Consider the following 19,716-nt stretch of genomic DNA (forward strand, 5'->3'; position numbering starts at 1 on the left):
ACACAATCCTGAACATCATTTCTGTAGACCTCGAGCTTCGCCAAACCCCATGTTCGGTGGTGTTGTGTCTGTTGTTTTCCCAAGTGCCTGTACCGCCCTCAACTGATTCGTGATATCAACCTATTCATTATAGAGGGGAAGAGCTGGGAGGAGAGGAAGAGTGGAAGAGAAACTCTGATGTGTGAGAGAAACGACGACTGGTTGCACAGGTCCCCAAACGGGGACCAGCCTGCAGCCCAGGCAAGCGCCCTGACCGGGAATCCAACGGGTGAAACTGACACTTGGAGGCTTGATGCTCGGTGCAAAGGGCCATGCACGTCAGGGCACCAAATTCGGGGTTTTCAAGTAAACCGTCACCTGACAGGGCCGTGTTCCCGGGAACTTTTGGACACTTTCACACCACTCTGGAAAGGTCTTAGCATTTCTGCTTTCCCTACATGTCCTTGTCACCTCCCTCTCCCACCAGGCTACACTCCGAAATGGGAATGGGAAAGAAGACGTCCCAATACAGTTCACATTCGGAATGCAGACAACAGAGCATCTGCTGGGGAGGAGATGAAGGGTGATGCTGACACTCGAGGACAGCTCTGGCGGCGGGTCTCATGTTGTTGGGTCAGTAGCAGGAGGTACTCTTTACCCTGACCTCCAGGACACGTAAGAGCACGCATGGCAGTTACATGTATGGATGGCAGTTACGTATATGGCAGTTAGATACGTGTGTTTACGTCTCTCAAACTCGTTGCCGGGTTGGGATGACCAATGACATCGCAGGCTTCGGAACCTCCTGATCGGAAGGATCCAACTCCGTGGCGCTAGGCAGCGGAGGGAGGCAACAGCCTATTCTCTCCAGACTTGTGCTTGCCAAGGTTTCTTGGCACACAGGAGCTGAAAAGAAGGGATGGCGGGCACTAGCCCAAGTCCCACCTCGGACAACTCGAGCCCAGAGGCTAGCACCTCAGGGTGCCCCCTGGAGTTGAGACTGATTCGGGTCAAGCCAGGACAATCAGGTGAGGAGACAGGGGGCCGAGAAATCGGACACGGTCGACACTAAGGAGGAAGGGGCACTGCAGGAGGGTGCCTGTGAAAGGAAGGTGAGCTTCAGAGCATCACGGATTGCAGGAGACTACAGGAGCTGGGGACCGGGATAGCCCCACGAAAAGGGGAGCCTGGGAGGCAGGCAAGGAGGGTTCGGAGATGAGACTCAAAGATGAGAGAAGGGAAGGGAAGAAACGATCAGGGTTCTTCAGTTCCCCTTCAAGGGGAGAAATTAAATGAAATGAGGTTGCGTTTCGGGACAGAGACGAAGAACACCAGCAAGGTGAGTTGGGGGCAGCGGGCGGGGAGATGGGCATCACCAAAGGAGGGAGATGAAAAGATGGCTGGGGAGAAGGCCAGGAGTCTATGAGATCGGGGAGAATGGAGACGTTGGTTTTAAGGTGGGGTGGAGGATGTGGTCGGCTTTAGGTGACCAGTAGCTGAATTCCAAAGGCAAAAGCCTCATCTCGTACCCTGGGTTCTTTACTCAGACCCCTGTGTGGATGCCAACCACCCGGATAGGACCGCTGGGAGGAAGAGGAGGAGGGAGCGCTCCCCAAGGAGGGAGGCACAGGAGGGGACCGCGCCTGGGCCTAACATCTGGCGGGTCCAGGAACTGGACGCTCTTAAAATGAAGATCAAAAGACAGAAAGCACCCACGGCACCGGCGGAACACCACCAGGCCTCTGCCAGGCGGCTCAGTAAGACCAGACCCTGGACAGCACCCTCCTATCCTGTTCTGAACAAACCACTTTGAAGAACTATACCTTTCCAACAGAAAAGAACGCCCTGCTAGTTGGCGTGCTCACTTTCCTGGGAGGGCGCCCTACCGATTCTCACTGGGGACACTTAGAAGTGATCAAGGATTAGGCTACACTTGAAAAGGGTTTGCGCTTGGGATGAGTAGGCCTGTGAGACTTCTTAGCTCTGACTGGTCTTTTGAGTCTAAATACCCTCCTGTGCGTAAGAGGTGATAACGAGGCCATCTTCTCGCCCTGATGTGACTGTCGACAGAGAAACGACCGAGTGGCTATGGTGTCCACAGGGGTGCGTCCATGCGTGATGCGGGAGCAGCACTCTTTGGTTAATATCTGCGTCACGCAGATGTGCTGCTGCCCCCCTACCTGTCTCTCGGTGCCCCCAGACTGGGTGGGTGGGGCGTGGTGTCACCCCTGCTTCCTTGCCCAGGGCGCCATCTCCTCTATCCCTCTTCCCGGCAGCCTCGCCCTTGGCCCTCATGGTGCCCACTGGAGGTAAGAGGGATTCAGGTGAACCCAGGAAAACCAGCTAAGGAAACAGGGGGCCCAGGGATTTGACACGGTTGGCATTAAGGAAGAAGGGGGACTGGAGCAGGTTGTGTGTGAAAGAAAGGAGAGATTCAGAGCATCAGGGATTGCAGGAGACTACAGGAGCGGGGGACCAGGGTATCCCAATGAAAGGAGAGCCTGGGAGGCAAGCAAGGAGGGTTCCGAGATGAGATTCAAAGCTGAGAGAAGGGAAGGGAAGAGACTATGAGGGTTCTTTTGCTCCCCTTCAAGGGGAGAAAATTACTTCAGAGGAAGAATTTTGAGGACAGAGACGAAGAACAGCAGCCAGGTGACTCTGGGGCGGCGGGCGGGGAGCTGGCCATCACCGAAGGAGGAAGATGAAAAGATGGCTGGGGAGAAGGCCAGTCTAGGAGACTCGGGAGAACGGAGACGCTGGTTATAAGGTGGGGGGATCGGTGGGGTGGAGGGGTGGTCGGGTTTAGGTGACCAGTAGCTGAATTCCAAAGGCAAAAGCCTCAGCTCGTACCCTGGGTTCTTTACTCAGACCCCTGTGTGGATTCCAGCCACCTGGACCGCACCGCTGGAAGGAAGAGGAGGAGGGAGCGGTCCCCAAGGCGGGAGGCACAGGAGGAGGCCGCGCCTGGGCCTAACATCTGGCGGGTCCAGGAACTGGAGGGTCTTAAAATGAAGATCAAAAGACAGAAAGCATCCACGGTCCTGGAGGAACACCACCAGGCCTTTGCCAGGCTGCTCCGTAAGAAGACACCCTGGACAGCACCCTCCTATCCTGTTCTGAACAAACAACTTTAAAGAACTACACTTTTCCAACAGAAAGAACTCCCTGCTAGTTGGTGTGCTCTTTCCTAGGAGGGCTCCCTATTCATTCTCACGGGGGGGGGGGGGGGGGGCACTTACAAGTGACATAGGATTAGGCTAGACTTGAAAAGGGTTTGCACTTGGGATGAGTTGGCCTGTGGGTATCGCACCCTCTGAGACTTCTTAGCTCTGACTGGTCTTTTGCATCGAAAGACCTTCATGTGTGTACGGGGAGATAACGAGGCCAAATTCACGCCCTGATGTGACTGTCCACAGAGAAACGACCGAGTGGCTATGCCTTGGCTGCGGCAGGGGTGCATCCACGTGTGAGGAGGGAGCAGCACTCATTGGTTAATATCTGCGTCACGCAGATGTGCTACTGCCACCCTACCCGTCACTCGGTGCCCCCAGACTGGGTGGGTGGGGCGTGGTGTCACCCCTGCTTCCTTGCCCAGAGAACAATCTCCTCAATCCCTCTGCCTGGCAGCCTCAACCCTTGGCCCCAATCCTCAACCGCCCCCAGGAGGCCTACGGTTCCCCTCTTGGCCCCGGAACGCTCCCACGCCAACTGCGTTGCTGTCCTCAAGCTAACACATGCGCTCTCTTCACAGAGGATCCTGTCGTCAAAGGGTTCCTGGAATGGGACGTCAGGCTGAGACTTTCAGATAAGGTAAGAGGTATTCCTGCCCTACCACTGATCCTCGGACGCAGGGGGCAGTTTCCTGAGCCCACAGTTCCCTCTCCGACCGGACGCCTTGGCACCACTTGCCTTCGGGGACCCAGGCGTTTCTTGCACTGTGGACGGGAGCCCAGCCTCTGCCCCGGCTCCCCTGGGATCTGAGCCCAAGGCTTGTCCCTGTGGCCGCTGGCACATCAAGTCCCCTCTTCGCTCAGCTCTCGGGGGCGCCCCTTTGCTCCAGCTTATCAGAGACCCTCCTGATGCCGGCTGTCCCAGACACATGCTCCGAAACCCTCAGCACCGGCCAACCCGGGAGCATCAGCCTTTCCCTTATCCCGCTCTTCCTCCTCTTTCACTATGTGAGTCCTCATTGTCTATTTTCCCCCTCTGTCCACCAGTACCTCCTGGCAATGGTTGTGGCCTACTTCAGCCGCGCGGGCCTCTTCGCCTGGCAGTTCCAACGAGTCCATTTCTTCCTGGCCCTGTGAGTACTCGGCTCAATCCCAGGACTCACTGTCATCCTCTGGGGAGCGCCAGGACAGGAGTGGGTCCCCAACCTCTCAGCTACTTTTTACCCTGTTTCTACTGTGTACTCTGTGTAGGAACTTCACAGGATTGTAGTACACAGTGTTTCTTCTACTGTTCTTGGGAAAAGCCAGCCACACCAATGCCGGTGAAAAGACCGAGGAAAGCAAACGAAAACATAAAAGCCCCATGAAGATTCGACCCCGCTCTTCCCCTGAGTAAACAGGCTTGAGACTAACCATTTCTAAGCCTTCTCCCTCACATCCTGCCACACCTCTGAACGATACCAAATGTAATGGTCCTTCTCAATTCAGGCCCCCGTTCCATAATACAGATCCGTTGTGAAGTGCTCACCCCAGGTCCGTGGTCGGCTTGCTCGATTCTTTGGAGTGTCGTCCGGTCCACCAAAACGTTGCGGGTTCGAGCCCGGTCAGGGCTCCTGCAGGAGGCAACCGATCCATGTTTCTCTCTCTCTTTCTCTAAATCAATACACACCTCCTCCGGGGAGGAGAGAAAGCAGTAAGACCCACGGATGTTTCTTACGAGTCTTCCTGAATGTACTTCTAAACGCAGGTCTAAGCACTTCACCATCCCCACACCCAACAATTCCACTGCCTCACTTGGGCCTAAATCCGGCCCAGAGTTCTCGGTTGAAAATCAGCTCTCTCTACTATCCCCATCAAACGTGTTTACCACCCTGACGTTCCCTTCTTTGTCTCGCACTCTTCCTAACACCCTTCCCTGACTGGATACTGTACTTTCCGTCTCGGTATTTTTACCCCTATGTAACTGAAAGACGTGATTTCTTCTTACCCCAACTGAAACACTAAAACCTCCAGACCCCCTCACTTCCGCGCCCCAAGAGCAAAAGTAAAACATTAAAACATTAACAGTACATATGTGTCAATGACTTCTGAAAACACTCGGCACTCTTCTTTTCACGTTGCAAAGCTGACATGACACTGAGTCTCTGAGGTAATCAGCTTTGCACTTGACTAGGACGCAGAGCATTCAGTCACTCATCCCATGAAACCTTATAAAGTGCATCTCCAGGGCCAGGGAATGTGAGGATGGGAGAACTCAAGAAGGGCTGCTGAGTGAATGCGCCCAGGAACCAAGTCCCCTCTCAGTCGTTTGACAGGAAACTATGGATACTGAAACGGACCAGTTGGTCCCTGCCCACAGGAGCTGTCTAGGGACCGAAACGATAGAGAGACAGGTGTGTGCGCACACAGCAGGTTCCGGGAAGGGGGCAGGCTTCCCCACTGAATTAATTGTACCCGAATCGTCAAGGTATTCAGAGGGGCCCTTCCGGTGCCTGCTCAACAGGGGCTTGCTCATGACTGGGAGGCAGGCACTCTGTGACCCTGGATGGGGCTCCCGTGGGTCCTGTGTGAAGGCGACCCAGTCTGTGTCCTTTCTGGGAGGCTGACCGCAGGCAGGGGTCCGTCCCTTCCATCCCGTTCCTGACTGACACCCTGATGGCTTTCCTCAGCTACCTGGCCCTGGATATGGAGGAGGATTGCGCCCCTAAACAGGCCATCTTTTCCTTCCTCTACGGGGACAGCAACGACTCCCGGCGTCCCCTGTTCCACAAACTGCGATGCCAATTCTTTCGATCAATGGGCTGCAGGGCATGGGTCTCCAAGGAGGAGTGTGAAGAGGTAGGTGGGCTGTGGACATCTGGCGCAGGGCGATGCCAGACCGGAGACAGAAGGGATCGTGAGGCATCTCGCCTGGGGTTGGGGGATGAGAGACACTTGGGGGCCCGACGAGGGGAGGGACGTGGGTGCAACTGGAGAGTCCTCACCTTTTCGGGGACTGTTTGTCTTTCCAGATCCAGGCCTTTGATCCCGAGCTCTGGGTGTGGGGGCGAGACCGTGCCCTCCTTTTGGAGACCCCAGAGGCTAAGGTAGGTGCGTAGGAACGTCGGGCTGTGTCCCCGCAGGTGCAGACGCAATGATCTGTGGTCCCTTTAGGAAATGCGAGACATTTAACTGCAGGACCCGTGGTCATCGACCCCACCCCTCCCCATCAGCCGTCCACACACTGTGAAGCGCACCCACCGCGCACACAGCCAGGCACTGACGCGGCTGCCGGCCACGAGCCGACCACCACGCCCAGGCGCCTTGGTGGCATGGGTGGATGCCAGGCCTCAGGGTTTGGCTGACCTCATTTTATCGGAGGCAACGGGGTCCAAGGAACAGCTTTGTCCAAATCTTGAGTTTGCTGAAGAGTAGGTTCCCAGATTTTCCCATAGAGTGTGTTTTTACTTCCCTTGTTAACTCACTTGGGCCCGACATCCCTCAGGAATACCAACTCTAGGGACTTACCTACAGAAAGGAAACGTGTACCAGTAGGATTGCAGATGGCGCAGTCTCTAGACCCCACAATAAAACAATAAAATCATGACTAGCTCCCTCTTCATCCAAATTTAGTCTCCAACAAATTGCTTAGAGACACAGCATCGCCGTGTTCTTCATTTCCCCGCCTCACCGATCTCACCCCTTGTACAAGTACACATTTTCCCCTCAAGTTGATGGTCACGGAGGTTGGTCACAATGAGCAGAGGCTGAGAAACAGTAGCCCCGCCAAGGCTCACTATGATACACACCTTAGACTTACAGCTTTGGGCAGAGCAACAGGCAAAGACCCGGTTTCAGCCTTGTGAACTAGCTATCTCAGACCCTCCTGGCTGCCACATCCAAAGGCCACAGACTGGGTGGCTTAGAGAAGCGCAGACATTTCTTTCTCCCAGTTCCGAAGGCTGGAGGTCTGAGATCAGGGGCCGGCACAGCCGGCTTCCGCTCAGGAGCCTCATCTGTGCTGCAGACGGCCAACTCCCCGCCCCCGCCGTGCACTTCCATGCTGCAAGGGGCCAGGCATGGCTCTGGGGTCTCTTCTAAGGACAATAACCTCATCCATCAGAGCTCCACCCAGTGACCTAATCGCCTCCCGAAGACCCCCATTTCTTCTTCTTTCTTTCAAAATCCTCTCCCGAGGGTATGTTTCTGGCTTTTAGACACAGGAAGGAAGAGAGAGGGACAAACATCGAGGTAGGTGAGAAGGGATCAAACCCAAAACCTAGGTATGTGCCCTGACTGGGAATTGAACCTACAACCTGTCGGTGTATGGGAAGACGCTCCAACCAACTGAGCCACCGTCACCCTAGGCGTTATGAATTTGGGGGGACACAAGCACTGTGACTGTAGCACTAGCCAAGAGCAGACTCGGTGTTATGCTTAGACTTAGAATCCAGGGTTAGTGTCAGGGAGCACGCCTTGCGATGTTGATGTCTCGGGAACGTTGCTGGGGTGGTTCTAAGGTCAGGTTTTCACGTGTACAAATGGACCAAGGTGTGAGTAAAGCAAAGGACAACTCTCCTGATGTGTGCTGCTCCCTGAACAGAATCTCCTCGAGTCCTCGCTAGGACGCAGGTTCCTGGGTATGTGAAGTCATTTTTGGACTCGTTGTCATCACACTTCAACCCTCATAATGGGAAAAAAAAAAAAAAAGGTTCCTGAATGAGGTTGAGGATGGAGAATTAGAGATAAAATAGGATTTATAGGGTAGTCTAAACTCGGGCTACGAGTGACTGAGAATTGAGGCAATCTTCCTACCTGGAGAGTGGCGTGTTGGAAATGTCTCTTTCTCTTACTTCTAGGTCGCTGAGGCCACGGGAGATTTGGTGCGCAGCAGGAAGTGAATGCAGGTTCGCTGATGACAGGCAGGAGGAAGGGAAAGAGGAGCCTCCTGCGCAGACAATCTAACAGGGCCCAGAATATTCTCCCATGAGCTGGACGGTCACGTCCTGCTCTGCGGAACGCTTCTAGGAATCCATTTAAGGACAACAAGAAACCAGGGTGTTTTCAGATTGTGCCCCTTTCTCAGTCAACACCCAAAATTTCAGATCATTTCAGTCCTATCTTCGCCGAGGTAGAGGCTACAGGTCCCACTTCTCACACACCCGTTTGCAACAGTCTAGGGCCATCGCAAGGTGGAGTTTAGGGCTCAGCAGAGGAGGAACTACTTTAAAAGGATAAAATTAAGAGAGCCCTACGAACGTGAGAGTTGTGTATATACCAAATATTTTACTAACTTACTTTCAGTATGTTCCCATAGGGTTATTATATTTATTCTCATGCTTAGTATTTATATACTTCTGTTAAAGAGTTTGGAAATAGTTGTAGTTTTGAAAACACGCTGTTCCTACTGAGTTGATTATAACTCATAGATCTGTTACATATAGGTACATTTAATTGTTTACACTTTCAAGAGGGGTTTGGGGGGGTTTTATCTGTTATGTAATTTTAACCATCGTACCGCTAGGTGGGTAGTCCCCCCCATATTGTCATCAATATAAGTTTTTCTGTTTCGGTCTCTGTTATCGAGTTGTGGGAATTCACTGTCACTTTTTAGCTAGCCCACGTGACACGTCTGTACGTTATCTTACATCACTGAAGAGCACAGTGCAATGCCTCTTCTGAGGACATATGATAAAGATGAAGTTCTCACCTTTGTGATGTGTGTCGTTGGACCAGTTTGATTAGCTCTTCACTGTCAAGTGATAACGGAGCTTCGTGGGGTTGCGGTTACTCCACCAAACTCCTTAAACTCTGAAAAGTAACCCTGAATTGTTTTGCACGTCAGTGGGAAGAACAAGACGTTGAGGCAGAGCCTAAGCCTGAGAGCCTGAGAGCAGGAGAGAAGAGCGTGGTACTGCAGCAGCAGAAGGGGAAGAGCAGAGAGAAGGAAGAAAGCACCACAGGCACCTAGACGATAACCTGAAATTGAAAACAAAGCGCAGGGGACTCCACGGGACCCGCTTTCCGGCAAATGGGCTGTGACAAGCAGACCCCCGGGCACGAGAGGACACACACAGTGGTCACTACCTTATTCCTCATGGGCGTCCTTTTCACAACCTCCAATTCCAGCTTCACGTGGTTGAAGCACACTCGAGCCTGCGGTGGGCTAGGAACCGTGGGAGACAAGTGAAGGTGTCCCAGAAACCCTGGAGGAAAAAAAAAAAGGAAGAGAATACAGGAAGAAATAATTCTGTTAAGTGGGGCGGGCGTCCAGAGGGAGGGGCTCATAACCGGAACACCGGGTCACGGAGGAAAGCAAAGCCTCCTGGCAGATGGCATCGTCAGAGAACGCCGGGACGGTCCCAGATACCAAGTTCCCGTGTCCTCTGGGTGTGCCTCCCTCACGGCACACAGATGTGCTTCCCCCACCACAGAAGCTCACCTGAGATTTGGTGACTTGTGTTTCCCTTAGGGTTGCAATAAGTAGGCAGGGTCTTTGCAATCACTGGCTACGCGGTGGAATTCAACCTCCAGGCTCCTCCCTGCCTCAGAGATTGGGCTCTAATCCTTGACCTCTAATCACAGGGCGGGTCCTTCTGGCCTGACAGGCCCCCATCCTGAGTCGCCTCCTTAGCATGAACCCAGGCGCGCTACAAGGGGACCGGCACAGCTCATAGACATCGCTGTCTCTCGGGAAATGCCGAGGACCGAGAGGACCTTCCTCCAAGGAAACGGGGTCAAGGAACGGCCAAAACGTTCATTACACAACACGTGGAGCATGTCTTACTACGTACCACAAACCGTCGATGTAAAAAGTTCACTTTAGGTTCTTCCACTTTTTTCCTCTCTTCAAGGCCTGTTTTATTTCTAAAATGATGCTCTACCCTCAACTCCAATCAGAGAGGGTGTGCCAAATAAACACTTCGGGAAAACACAGAAGACAGTAAGCAAAAAGAATCGAACATGATATTGGCACCAAAGATGACCATCGTGAAAATTTAAGTGGATTTACTTCCGGGCTTTCTGCTAAGTTCGTGATTCGGTGTTCTATGTTTGTTTTACAGAGCTGTGAACAAACTACATACAATTTTAACCTTCCTTTTTTCATAACACTATGATGGGCTAACCTATTCTATCAGACATTTCATAAACTTCCCTTATACAGGCTGCACAGTGGACCTTTGTACGGGCGCTCCATGATACATTTACGATTCCTTTCAAATGCAACAAATGAGTATTTCCAGTTGTTTTCCTGTGGAATAAATATCATTGTCCCCTCCTTTTTGATAGTTCTCCTCTCCCTGACAACATTTCTTCATATCTTCCTCAGCACACCACGATCCCTCTATCCTTCCTTGTCTCAAAATTTACATTCTGGAAAGGAGCTGAGGAACTCATTCATACTAACGTGTATATGGTTCATAAAGATTCATTTATTATCTCTGCTAAGATACCTGTATCGATTTAAGCCAAAGGAATGAAGCTCTAAGCTGGGGGGTTAGTCATTAGAAAATCGAGCTGGTGAGGTCCTCCAACCTGCCTAATGAGGGTAGACTCCACAACAGCAAAAAGATTCAGGGCTTACTAACCGTTAGCAACCCTACGAGAAGGCAGTCTAGAGACGCGAAGGTGGTGATGCGCTGAACGGAGGCAAAGCGTCTGTGTAAGCCACGGTGAAAAAACTGGGTAGGAGAATGGAAGAAAATTAGAGAATTCACTGGGCAGCGCAGAGTCTGTTTGGTAGCACTTACCTTGTTTCCCCAACTCTCTAGTTTGCCTTTCCAAAGCACTTGGCCTGAGGGAGGGGCCTGCCCACCTTCTCAGAACCTCTTGGTCTGGCTCTGGGTCCTAATTACTCTGCCAAGTCTTACAGCCTTGGGGCTTTTGTCAGCCACAGAGCCATTCCCAAGGAGCAGAAGGGAAGGTCTCAGAGGGCCCATTCCAAGCCCTGTGTGCACAGAGCATCTTGTTGGACCTTCACCTCCTGCTACTCAAGGAGAAGAGTTCATAATCCCAGCGGCTGTGGGGGGCGGGGAGATGGGGCGAAATGGATACAAGCTTCCCGTGAAAGTTCATAAAGTCCTGTACTAACCTCCCACCCCTCCTCTTTCCCTCCTCCTAGGGGCTGCGTGGTGAAGCAGAGGGGACCCCGGAAAGACCTCAGCGGACCCCAACTCTCCCCACAGGAAAGGGTACCATGTCCGCCAGGGGCTGGTTCCTCTGGCTGGTTGGAGAGAGCGGACTCTGGAGGGGCTGTGCAGCATAAAGAGCAAACCAAAGGGGTCCGCGGCCCCGCCCTCCCTGGATTGCAGAAGGAAGGAAACCCTCAACGCGAAAATCCAGCCTGGCCAGGAAGGGGAAAAAAGCGAGACAAACAAGGAGAAGGCTGGGGCGAGATGTGGAGCTCCCAGAGTAGCTGTCGCAGCCCCAGACTCAGCGCTGGGCGCGCTCCCACGCAGGTTCCACCGTGACCGCGGACGCACCACACACGCACCTGTCCGCCTCCTGAGTGCTTCAAACCTGCAGCTGTGAAGACGGAGGCTGTCCTTTCTCCTGCCTTTCCCTCGGACCACAGGGGCATTTGCTCACAGCCACGGTCTCACCTCAGCTCTTCCTAGTAACAAACAAGTGAATCTCCGCATTAGGCCAGTTCTCATGGGTTCCTCGAGACTCTAAGGAGGGTCACTTCAAACTGCCATGAGCGTCCCACAGCTCTCAGCGCAGTGTCCCAGCCACCACGAACCAAGGGTGGTTAAATAGTCAAATCTCAGAGCCTCTCCCTGCCTCACCGCACTGCCCTGCCACATCTGCATCCATGTGGTTGCATCCCAGGCTGGGAGGAGTCACTCTGGGGGGCAGCCTCCCAACAGGGAATAGGGGACGGAGGTACCCTCCTCTTTTCCCTCATACCCCCTTACCGGGAAGAAGCCTGGAGAGAGAGAAAGAAAAAAAATCAGTATCTCTCGTCTCCCTTTCTTTTTTTCACCATTCCATTGACCAGAAAGTGTTCAGTTGTACTTCTAATTCCCCCAAATCTTAATCTCCTGCTGTGACAGAGTGACAGCTGCTCTAGCTAGAGAGCTGTTCTTGCTACACTATAGGAGAATTCTGGGAGATGAGTCTTCCATGCTGGCATTTCGATATTCTAACGGGAAGATGAAATAATATGGAATGTTCTCTCTCCTCATAATAATCGATCCTGCTACCTAATCCTAGATAGCATGCAGAAGTGGACTTTCAGGACATTTTTAAAAAATTCCTGCCCTAACAAATCCTACTCTCCCAAGCAGATGAATACCTTAGCCTAGCAACACACAGCACCTGTGCTCTGAAAGGCAAAGGGGAAAAAGAACATTAATGGTCATGTTACTATACACATACATACTTGGACACACAAATGCACACATGCACTTAATTATCATCGTAATACGAATATTTAAAGTTTTGTATTTTTAGGTATACAAGTAATAAATCACTACCTCCTCATTGTAAAAAACCAACCCACCCACTGTTTCATAGCTTTCTTTTGCCATTTCAATACGTGTTGTGTACGTGTATTTACCATTTTCCCAAGTAATGCAATATTGCCAGAACAGGCTTGTCCTATGAAGCCAGTATTACCCTAATCCCAAAACCACGTCAAGACACAACAAAGAGAGAAGACTACAGGCCAATATCACTGATGAACATAGATGCTAAAATCCTCAATAAAATTTTGGCAAACAGGATCCGGCAATACATCCAAAAGATCATACACCACGATCAAGTGGGATTCATCCCAGGGATGCAAGGATGGTTTAGTACTTGCAAATCTATAAATATAATACATCACTTAAACAAAATGAAAGACAAAAATCACATGATCATATCCATAGATGCAGATAAAGTACAACACCCATCTATGATGAAAACACTCAGCAAAATGGGAATAAAGGGAGCATACCTTATCAGAATGAAGGCTATCTAGGAGAAGCCTGAACCCAGCATCATACTCAATGGACAAAAACTGAATGCATTCCCGCTGAAATCAGCAAGTAGACAAGGCTGTCCACTCACCTAAATTCTATTCAGCATAGTGTTGGAAGTCGTAGCCACAGCGATCAGACAAGACAAAGAAATAAAAGGCAACCAAATTGGGAAAGAGGAAGTAAAACTATCACTGTTTGCAGATGACAGGATAGAATACCTAGAAAAGCCTATAAACTCCACTAAAACACTACTCGATATAGTAAGTGAATTTGGCAAAACAGCAGGGTACACAATAAATGTACAGAAACCTAAGGCATTTCTGTACACCAACAATAAAATATCAGATACAGCGGCAAAAAAGAAAATACCATTCACTATAGCAACAAGAAAAATAAAATACCTAGGAATAAACTTAACCAAAGAGATAAAAGACCTGTACACTGAAAATTATACAACATTGAAGAAAGAAATTAAGGAACATACAGATAAATGGAAGCAAACACCATGTTCTTGGATGGGAAGAATCAACAACATCAAAATGGCCATACCGCCCAAAGCAATGTACGGATTCAATGCAACCCCTATTCAAATACCAATGACATATTTCACTGACCTACAACAAATACTCCAAAATTGCATAGGAAACCCAAAAACACCCCCAATAGCAAAAGCAATCTGGAAACAGAAGAACATGGCGGGAGGAATCACGATACCAGACATCAAACAGTACTACAAAGCCACTGTGATCAAAACAGTCTGGGACTGGCTATCCTATTCTATCAGACATTTCATAAACTTCCTTTATACAGGCTGCACAGTGGACCTTTGTACGGGCGCTCCATGATACATTTACGATTCCTTTCAAATGGAACATATGAGTATTCCCAACAGGGAATAGGGGACAGAGGTGCCATCCTCTTTTCCCTCATACCCCCTTACCTGGAAGAAGCCTGGAGAGAAAGAAAGAAAGGAAAAAAAAAAAAATCAATATCTCTCCTCTCCCTTTCTTCTTTTCACCATTCCCTTGACCAGAAAGTGTTCAGTTGTACTTCTAATTCCCCCAAATCTTAATCTCCTGCTGTGACAGAGTGACAGCTGCTCTAGGGAGAGAGCTGTTTTTGCTACACTGTAGGAGAATTCTGGGAGATGAGTCTTCCATGCTGGCATTTCGATATTCTAACGGGAAGATGAAATAATATGGAATGTTCTCTCTCCTCATAATAATCGATCCTGCTACCTAATCCTAGATAGCATGCAGAAGTGGACTGTCGGTACACTTTTAAAAAATTCCTGCCCTAACAAATCCTACTCTCCCAAGCAGATGAACACCTTAGCCTAGCAATGCACAGCGCCTGTGCTCAGAAAGGCAAAGGGGAAAAAGAACACTAATGGTCATGTTACTATACACATACACACTTGGACACACAAAGGCACACAGACACTTAATTATCATTGTAATACGAATATTTAAAGTTTTCTATTTTTAGGTATACAAATAATAAATCACTACCTCCTCATTGTAAAAATCCAACACACCCACTGTTTTATAGCTTTCCCTTGCCATTTCAATACGTGTTGTGTATGTGTATTTACCATTTTCCCGTGGAATTCAATACTCTGCCAGAATAGGCTTCTCCTATGAAGCCAGTATTACCCTAATCCCAAAACCACGTCAAGACACAACAAAGAGAGAAAACTACAGGCCAATATCACTGATGGACTTAGATGCTAAAATCCTCAATAAAATTTTGGCAAACAGGATCCGGCAATACATCCAAAAGATCATACACCACGATCAAGTGGGATTCATCCCAGGGATGCAAGGATGGTTTAGTACTCGCAAATCTATAAGTATAATACGTCACCTAAACAAAATGAAAGACAAAAATCACATGATCATATCCATAGATGCAGAAAAAGCATTTGATAAAGTACAACACCCATCGATGAGGAAAACACTCAGCAAAATGGGAATAAAGGGAGCATACCTTAACATAATTAAGGCTATCTAGGAGAAGCCTGAACCCAGCATCATACTCAATGGACAAAAACTGAAAGCATTCCCCCTGAAATCAGCAACTAGACAAGGCTGTCCACTCTCCCCACTTCTATTCAACATAGTGTTGGAAATCGTAGCCACAGCGATCAGACAAGACAAAGAAATAAAAGGCATCCAAATTGGGAAAGAAGAAGTAAGACTATCACTGTTTGCAGATGACAGCATAGTATACCTAGAAAACCCTATAAATTCCACTAAAACACTACTCGATATGATAAGTGAATTTGGCAAAACAGCAGGGTGCACAATAAATGTACAGAAACCTAAGGCATTTCTGTACACCAACAATAAAATATCAGACACAGCGGCAAAAAAGAAAATACCATTCACTATAGCAACAAGAAAAATAAAATACCTAGGAATAAACTTACCCAAAGAGATAAAAGACCTGTACACTGAAAATTATGCAACATTGAAGAAAGAAATTAAGGAAGATACAGATAAATGGAAGCAAACACCATGTTCTTGGATGGGAAGAATCAACAACATCAAAATGGCCATACTGCCCAAAGCAATGTACGGATTCAATGCAATCCCTATTCAAATACCAATGACATATTTCACTGACCTAGAACAAATACTCCAAAATTGCATACGAAACCCAAAAAGACCCCGAATAGCAAAAGCAAACTTGAAACAGAAGAACACAGCGGGAGGAATCACGATCCCAGTCATCAAACAGTACTGCAAACCCACTGGGATCAAAACAGTCTGCTCCTGGCATAAGAACAGACATATAGATCAGTGGAACAGAATAGAGAGCCTAGAAATAAACCCAGGCCTCTGTGGTCAACTAATCTTTGATAAAGGAGGAAGGAACATAAAATGGAGTGAGAAGAGCCTCTTTAACAAATGGTGCTGGGAGAACTGGACAGGGACGTGCAAAAAAATGAAATTAGACCACCAACTTACACCACACACAACAATAAACTCAAGATGGATCAAAGACTTAAATGTAAGCCGGGACACCATAAGAGTCCTAGAGGAAAACATAGGCAGGAAAATTTCAGATAGCCCACGTAACAATATCTTCACGGATACATCTCCTAAGGCAAGAGAAATAATGGAAAAAATAAACAAATGGGACTACATCAAACTAAAAAATTTCTGCTCAGCAAAAGAAAACATCGGCAAGATGAAAAGGAAACCAACCATACGGGAAAACATGTTTGCCAATGATATCACAGACAGGGGACCGATCTCCAAAATATATAAAGAGCTTATACGACTCAACCTCAAGAAAACAAACAAGCCAATTAAAAAATGGGCAAAGGACCTGAACAAACACTTCTCCGAAGAGGACATACAGACGGTTCATAGGCACATGAAAAAATGCTCAACATCCTTGGCCATCAGAGAGATGCAAGTAAAAACCACAATGAGATACCACTTTACACCTGTCAGAGTGGCCATCATCAACACATCAACAAACAACAAATGCTGGCGACGATGTGGGGAAACGGGAACCCTACTGCACTGTTGGTGGGAATGCAGACTGGTGCAGCCACTATGGAAAACAGTACGGAATTACCTCAAAAAACTAAAAATGGAACTGCCTTTTGGACCAGCGATTCCACTGCTAGGATTATACCCGAAAAATCCTAAAACCCTAATTCAAAAAAACCTATGCACCCCTATGTTCATAGCAGCCCTGTTTACAATAGCTAAGTGCTGGAAACAGCCTAAGGGCCCCTCTGTAGATGAGTGGATCCAAAAACTGTGGTACATCTACACAACGGAATACTATGTAGCAGAAAGAAAGAAGGAACTCCTGCCATTTGCGACAACATGGATGGAACTAGAGAGAATCATGCTTAGTGAAATAAGCCAGGCAAAGAAAGCAAAATACCATATGATATCACCTAATACAGGAAACTAAAGAGCAACACAAACAAACGAACTAAACAGGCAAAGACTACAATTGTAGTCAGTAGGCGGGAGGGGGGAGGGAGAGAAGAGGGATAAGTAAGGGAAGGGTCTAGTCAAGGAACGTGTATGAGTGACTCATGCACATGGACCACGGGGAGGGATATGATTGTGGGAGAAGGGACGGGCTGGGTGGGGGGGAGCAATGGGGGAAAAAGGGGACAACTGTAATTGAAAAACCAAAAAAAGAAAAAAAAAAAAAAAAAACAATAGGCTTTTCAATCACTCAACACTGTTCATCGTCCTGTCTTTTTGTACATACTTCATCAATCTTTAGCCAATCCATCTTACTGGACACCTAAGTTTTTTCCAACTGAGTAGGGATGAAGAGATCTTTGGTATTTTTTTGGTATTAATTTCTAGAGGTAGAGTGGTTGACTTAAAGAATAGAAACACTTCTGATGGAAAATGTTACAAGATGTCTAATTACCCTCAGAAAAGTCACAGCATTTTCAAGGACGGACGGGCAGCTCAAATGTTGGGAAATTGTAGGTTCAGGTAACAGCTAGAAGCTTAGTAATCAATGCACGTAAAAAGCTATTGTTTCAGGAACTGGAGGTATGACCCACCTTGCCTCCAGGAGACCATAAGCAGTTCCACCTCTGTGCCTCGGGAGGACTGCAAGCAATCAAGATGGCATCTGAGCCATTATACTCCAGGATGGGATGACCACCAACCAGGACACAAAGACCACCGCCCAGGCACAAGGACCGCCACGCAGGACACCGATGAAAGAGTGCTGCAGCTTTTATCTGAGTAACTTTGTCCCTGAATGCCAGGCCCCTTGCTGCAATTTCCCTCTCCTTATAAGAAGGGCCCGTTTATCATGGAATTTAAGACAATCTGTGAGGGTACAAACCTGCAGTCTTCTGAGATCGCAGGCCATCTGAATAAAGCGCCAATAAAGCTTCAATCCCTGTGTCTGCTTATTGGGTCTGGTAGATGACAGGCGGCCCCAACGCCGGCTTTTCCGGTGTGCCCAGGGGGTGCAGGAGCGCTGCGACCCTTTGCACATACCTTGCCTCATGCACCTCTTCCGTTTGGCTGTTCCTGACTTACTGCCTTTTAAAGGAAACTGGTCATCTACTAAGTAATACGCTCTCCTGAGGTCTGTGAGCAAAGGCAATGAACCTGAGGAGAAGTAGATCATGGGGGCCTCCAATCTATAGCCAGTAGGCCAGAAGCACACGCAACCACTTGGGCTTGGTGATCGGTACTCAGGCAGGACTAAGCCCTTTACCTGTGGGATGCGACAGTATCTCCAGACTGTGTGAACAGGGAGTCCACTGCTTGCTGTTTTTGCACAAAGCTCTCATTGGACATACACTCGGAAGAGCTCACAGGAATCCTCAGTCCAATGATTCCATCGAACAAAGGAGAACCCAAGTCCAGGGAAGTGAATGTGATGTGGTTTGTCTTCCTAACTAGAAGGTGAGCTCCCCAGTGGCAGGGGTGCTGCTTTGTCTTTCTTTTGTTTCCTCAGGGTGATGCCTGGCACTGAGTAGGAACAATCCCCTAAACTTGCCTTCTCCAGTGCTTTGACTTACCTGACCTCAGACATCAGGACTTGATTGAGGACTTGCACCCAAGATGGATGAGGAGGTCAATACTGTGCTTGATTCCTCCCACGATCACATAAAAATTAAAGAGCACGTTATACAACAATCAGTCTTGAGAACCACGGAAAGAGCAGCTGGACACAACTCCTAGAACTGAGCACATAAACAAGAAGCCACGTTGAGACTAGTAGAAGGGCAGAGACATGCAACAGGCTAGTCGTCCCAAACTCATGCATGGTGCTTGAGAACTGGGAGGGATATCTCGGCTGTGGAGGTGCCCGCTTAGGAGCAACGGGGTCCCCGCCCCACGCCAGAGGCACCAATGCCAGGCAGCAGAGTCCCCATAGCAACTGGCTGTAAAGACAAGCGGGGACTGCATCTCACTGACACAGAGGGCTGCTGGAGCCCCACGTGCTCCCCTTCAAAACATTTTTCTTTTTTTAATCCTCACTTGAGGACGTCTTTCCATTGCCTTTTAGAGCAAGAGGGAGGGACAGAGAGAAACATCTATGTGAGAAAGAAGCATTAACTGGTTGCCTCCCGTACACACCCACACCTGGCATTATACGCGCCAGGGTCTGGAACAGAACCGGCAAAGTAGGTACGTGCCCGGACCAGGAATCGAGCCCACCACCTTTCGGTTATGGGACAATGCTCCGACCAACTGAGCCACACTGGCCGGGGCCCAGGCGTTCCTCTTGAAGGGCCCGTCAATGGACTCACTCACAGACTCACTTGCTCTCAGCTCCAGTGCTGGGACAGCAGCTTGAGAAGTGCCAGGGACATACACGGAGAAGCTGAGCTGACGAGCTTCAGGGTGAGCACTGGAGCGCCAGGGGCCGGGCAGCTCTCTCCTGGGACAGAAAGGCACTTTTGTTCCTTTGCGAGTCCTCCACCCACCCAGCAGGCAGGCACAGGTGGGTGCCAAATCCGAGCTCTCCATTCCCTCAGCTAAGACCACTCACTACACCCTGCTAATTACCTCAGGTCCCCACCCAACTCACACTCCTGGCTCGAATGCCTTTCAGCAGCTTTTCCACACAAGTGTCTTGACTCAACTCAGGCTGTAGACCTT

At 49.3% G+C, this 19,716-nt stretch overlaps 1 protein-coding gene across 1 annotated transcript; it reads left to right on the forward strand.

Moving 5' to 3' along the window:
• Positions 1-898: 898 nt before the first annotated feature.
• Positions 899-6,563, forward strand: LOC150013115 (putative speedy protein-like protein 3). The gene is made up of 9 exons (XM_090275214.1): positions 899-1,007; positions 1,527-1,736; positions 2,256-2,288; positions 2,848-3,057; positions 3,731-3,789; positions 4,197-4,282; positions 5,819-5,987; positions 6,161-6,235; positions 6,327-6,563. The coding sequence occupies exons 1-9, from the start codon at positions 899-901 to the stop codon at positions 6,561-6,563; spliced, it is 1,188 nt and encodes a 395-aa protein (XP_090131340.1).
• Positions 6,564-19,716: the final 13,153 nt, after the last annotated feature.

The sequence above is a fragment of the Furipterus horrens genome, unplaced genomic scaffold (genome assembly GCF_987537825.1).
Source record: "Furipterus horrens unplaced genomic scaffold, mFurHor1.1.pri manual_scaffold_4, whole genome shotgun sequence".
Classification (NCBI taxonomy): domain Eukaryota; kingdom Metazoa; phylum Chordata; class Mammalia; order Chiroptera; family Furipteridae; genus Furipterus; species Furipterus horrens.

Coding starts and splice junctions, on each gene's coding strand:
- LOC150013115 (XM_090275214.1), top strand. CDS start 899: ATGGCGGGCACTAGCCCAAGTCCCACCTCGGACAACTCGAGCCCAGAG. Junction 1,008..1,526: donor GGTCAAGCCAGGACAATCAG/GTGAGGAGACAG, acceptor TTCTTTACTCAG/ACCCCTGTGTGGATGCCAAC. Junction 2,289..2,847: donor CCTCATGGTGCCCACTGGAG/GTAAGAGGGATT, acceptor TTCTTTACTCAG/ACCCCTGTGTGGATTCCAGC.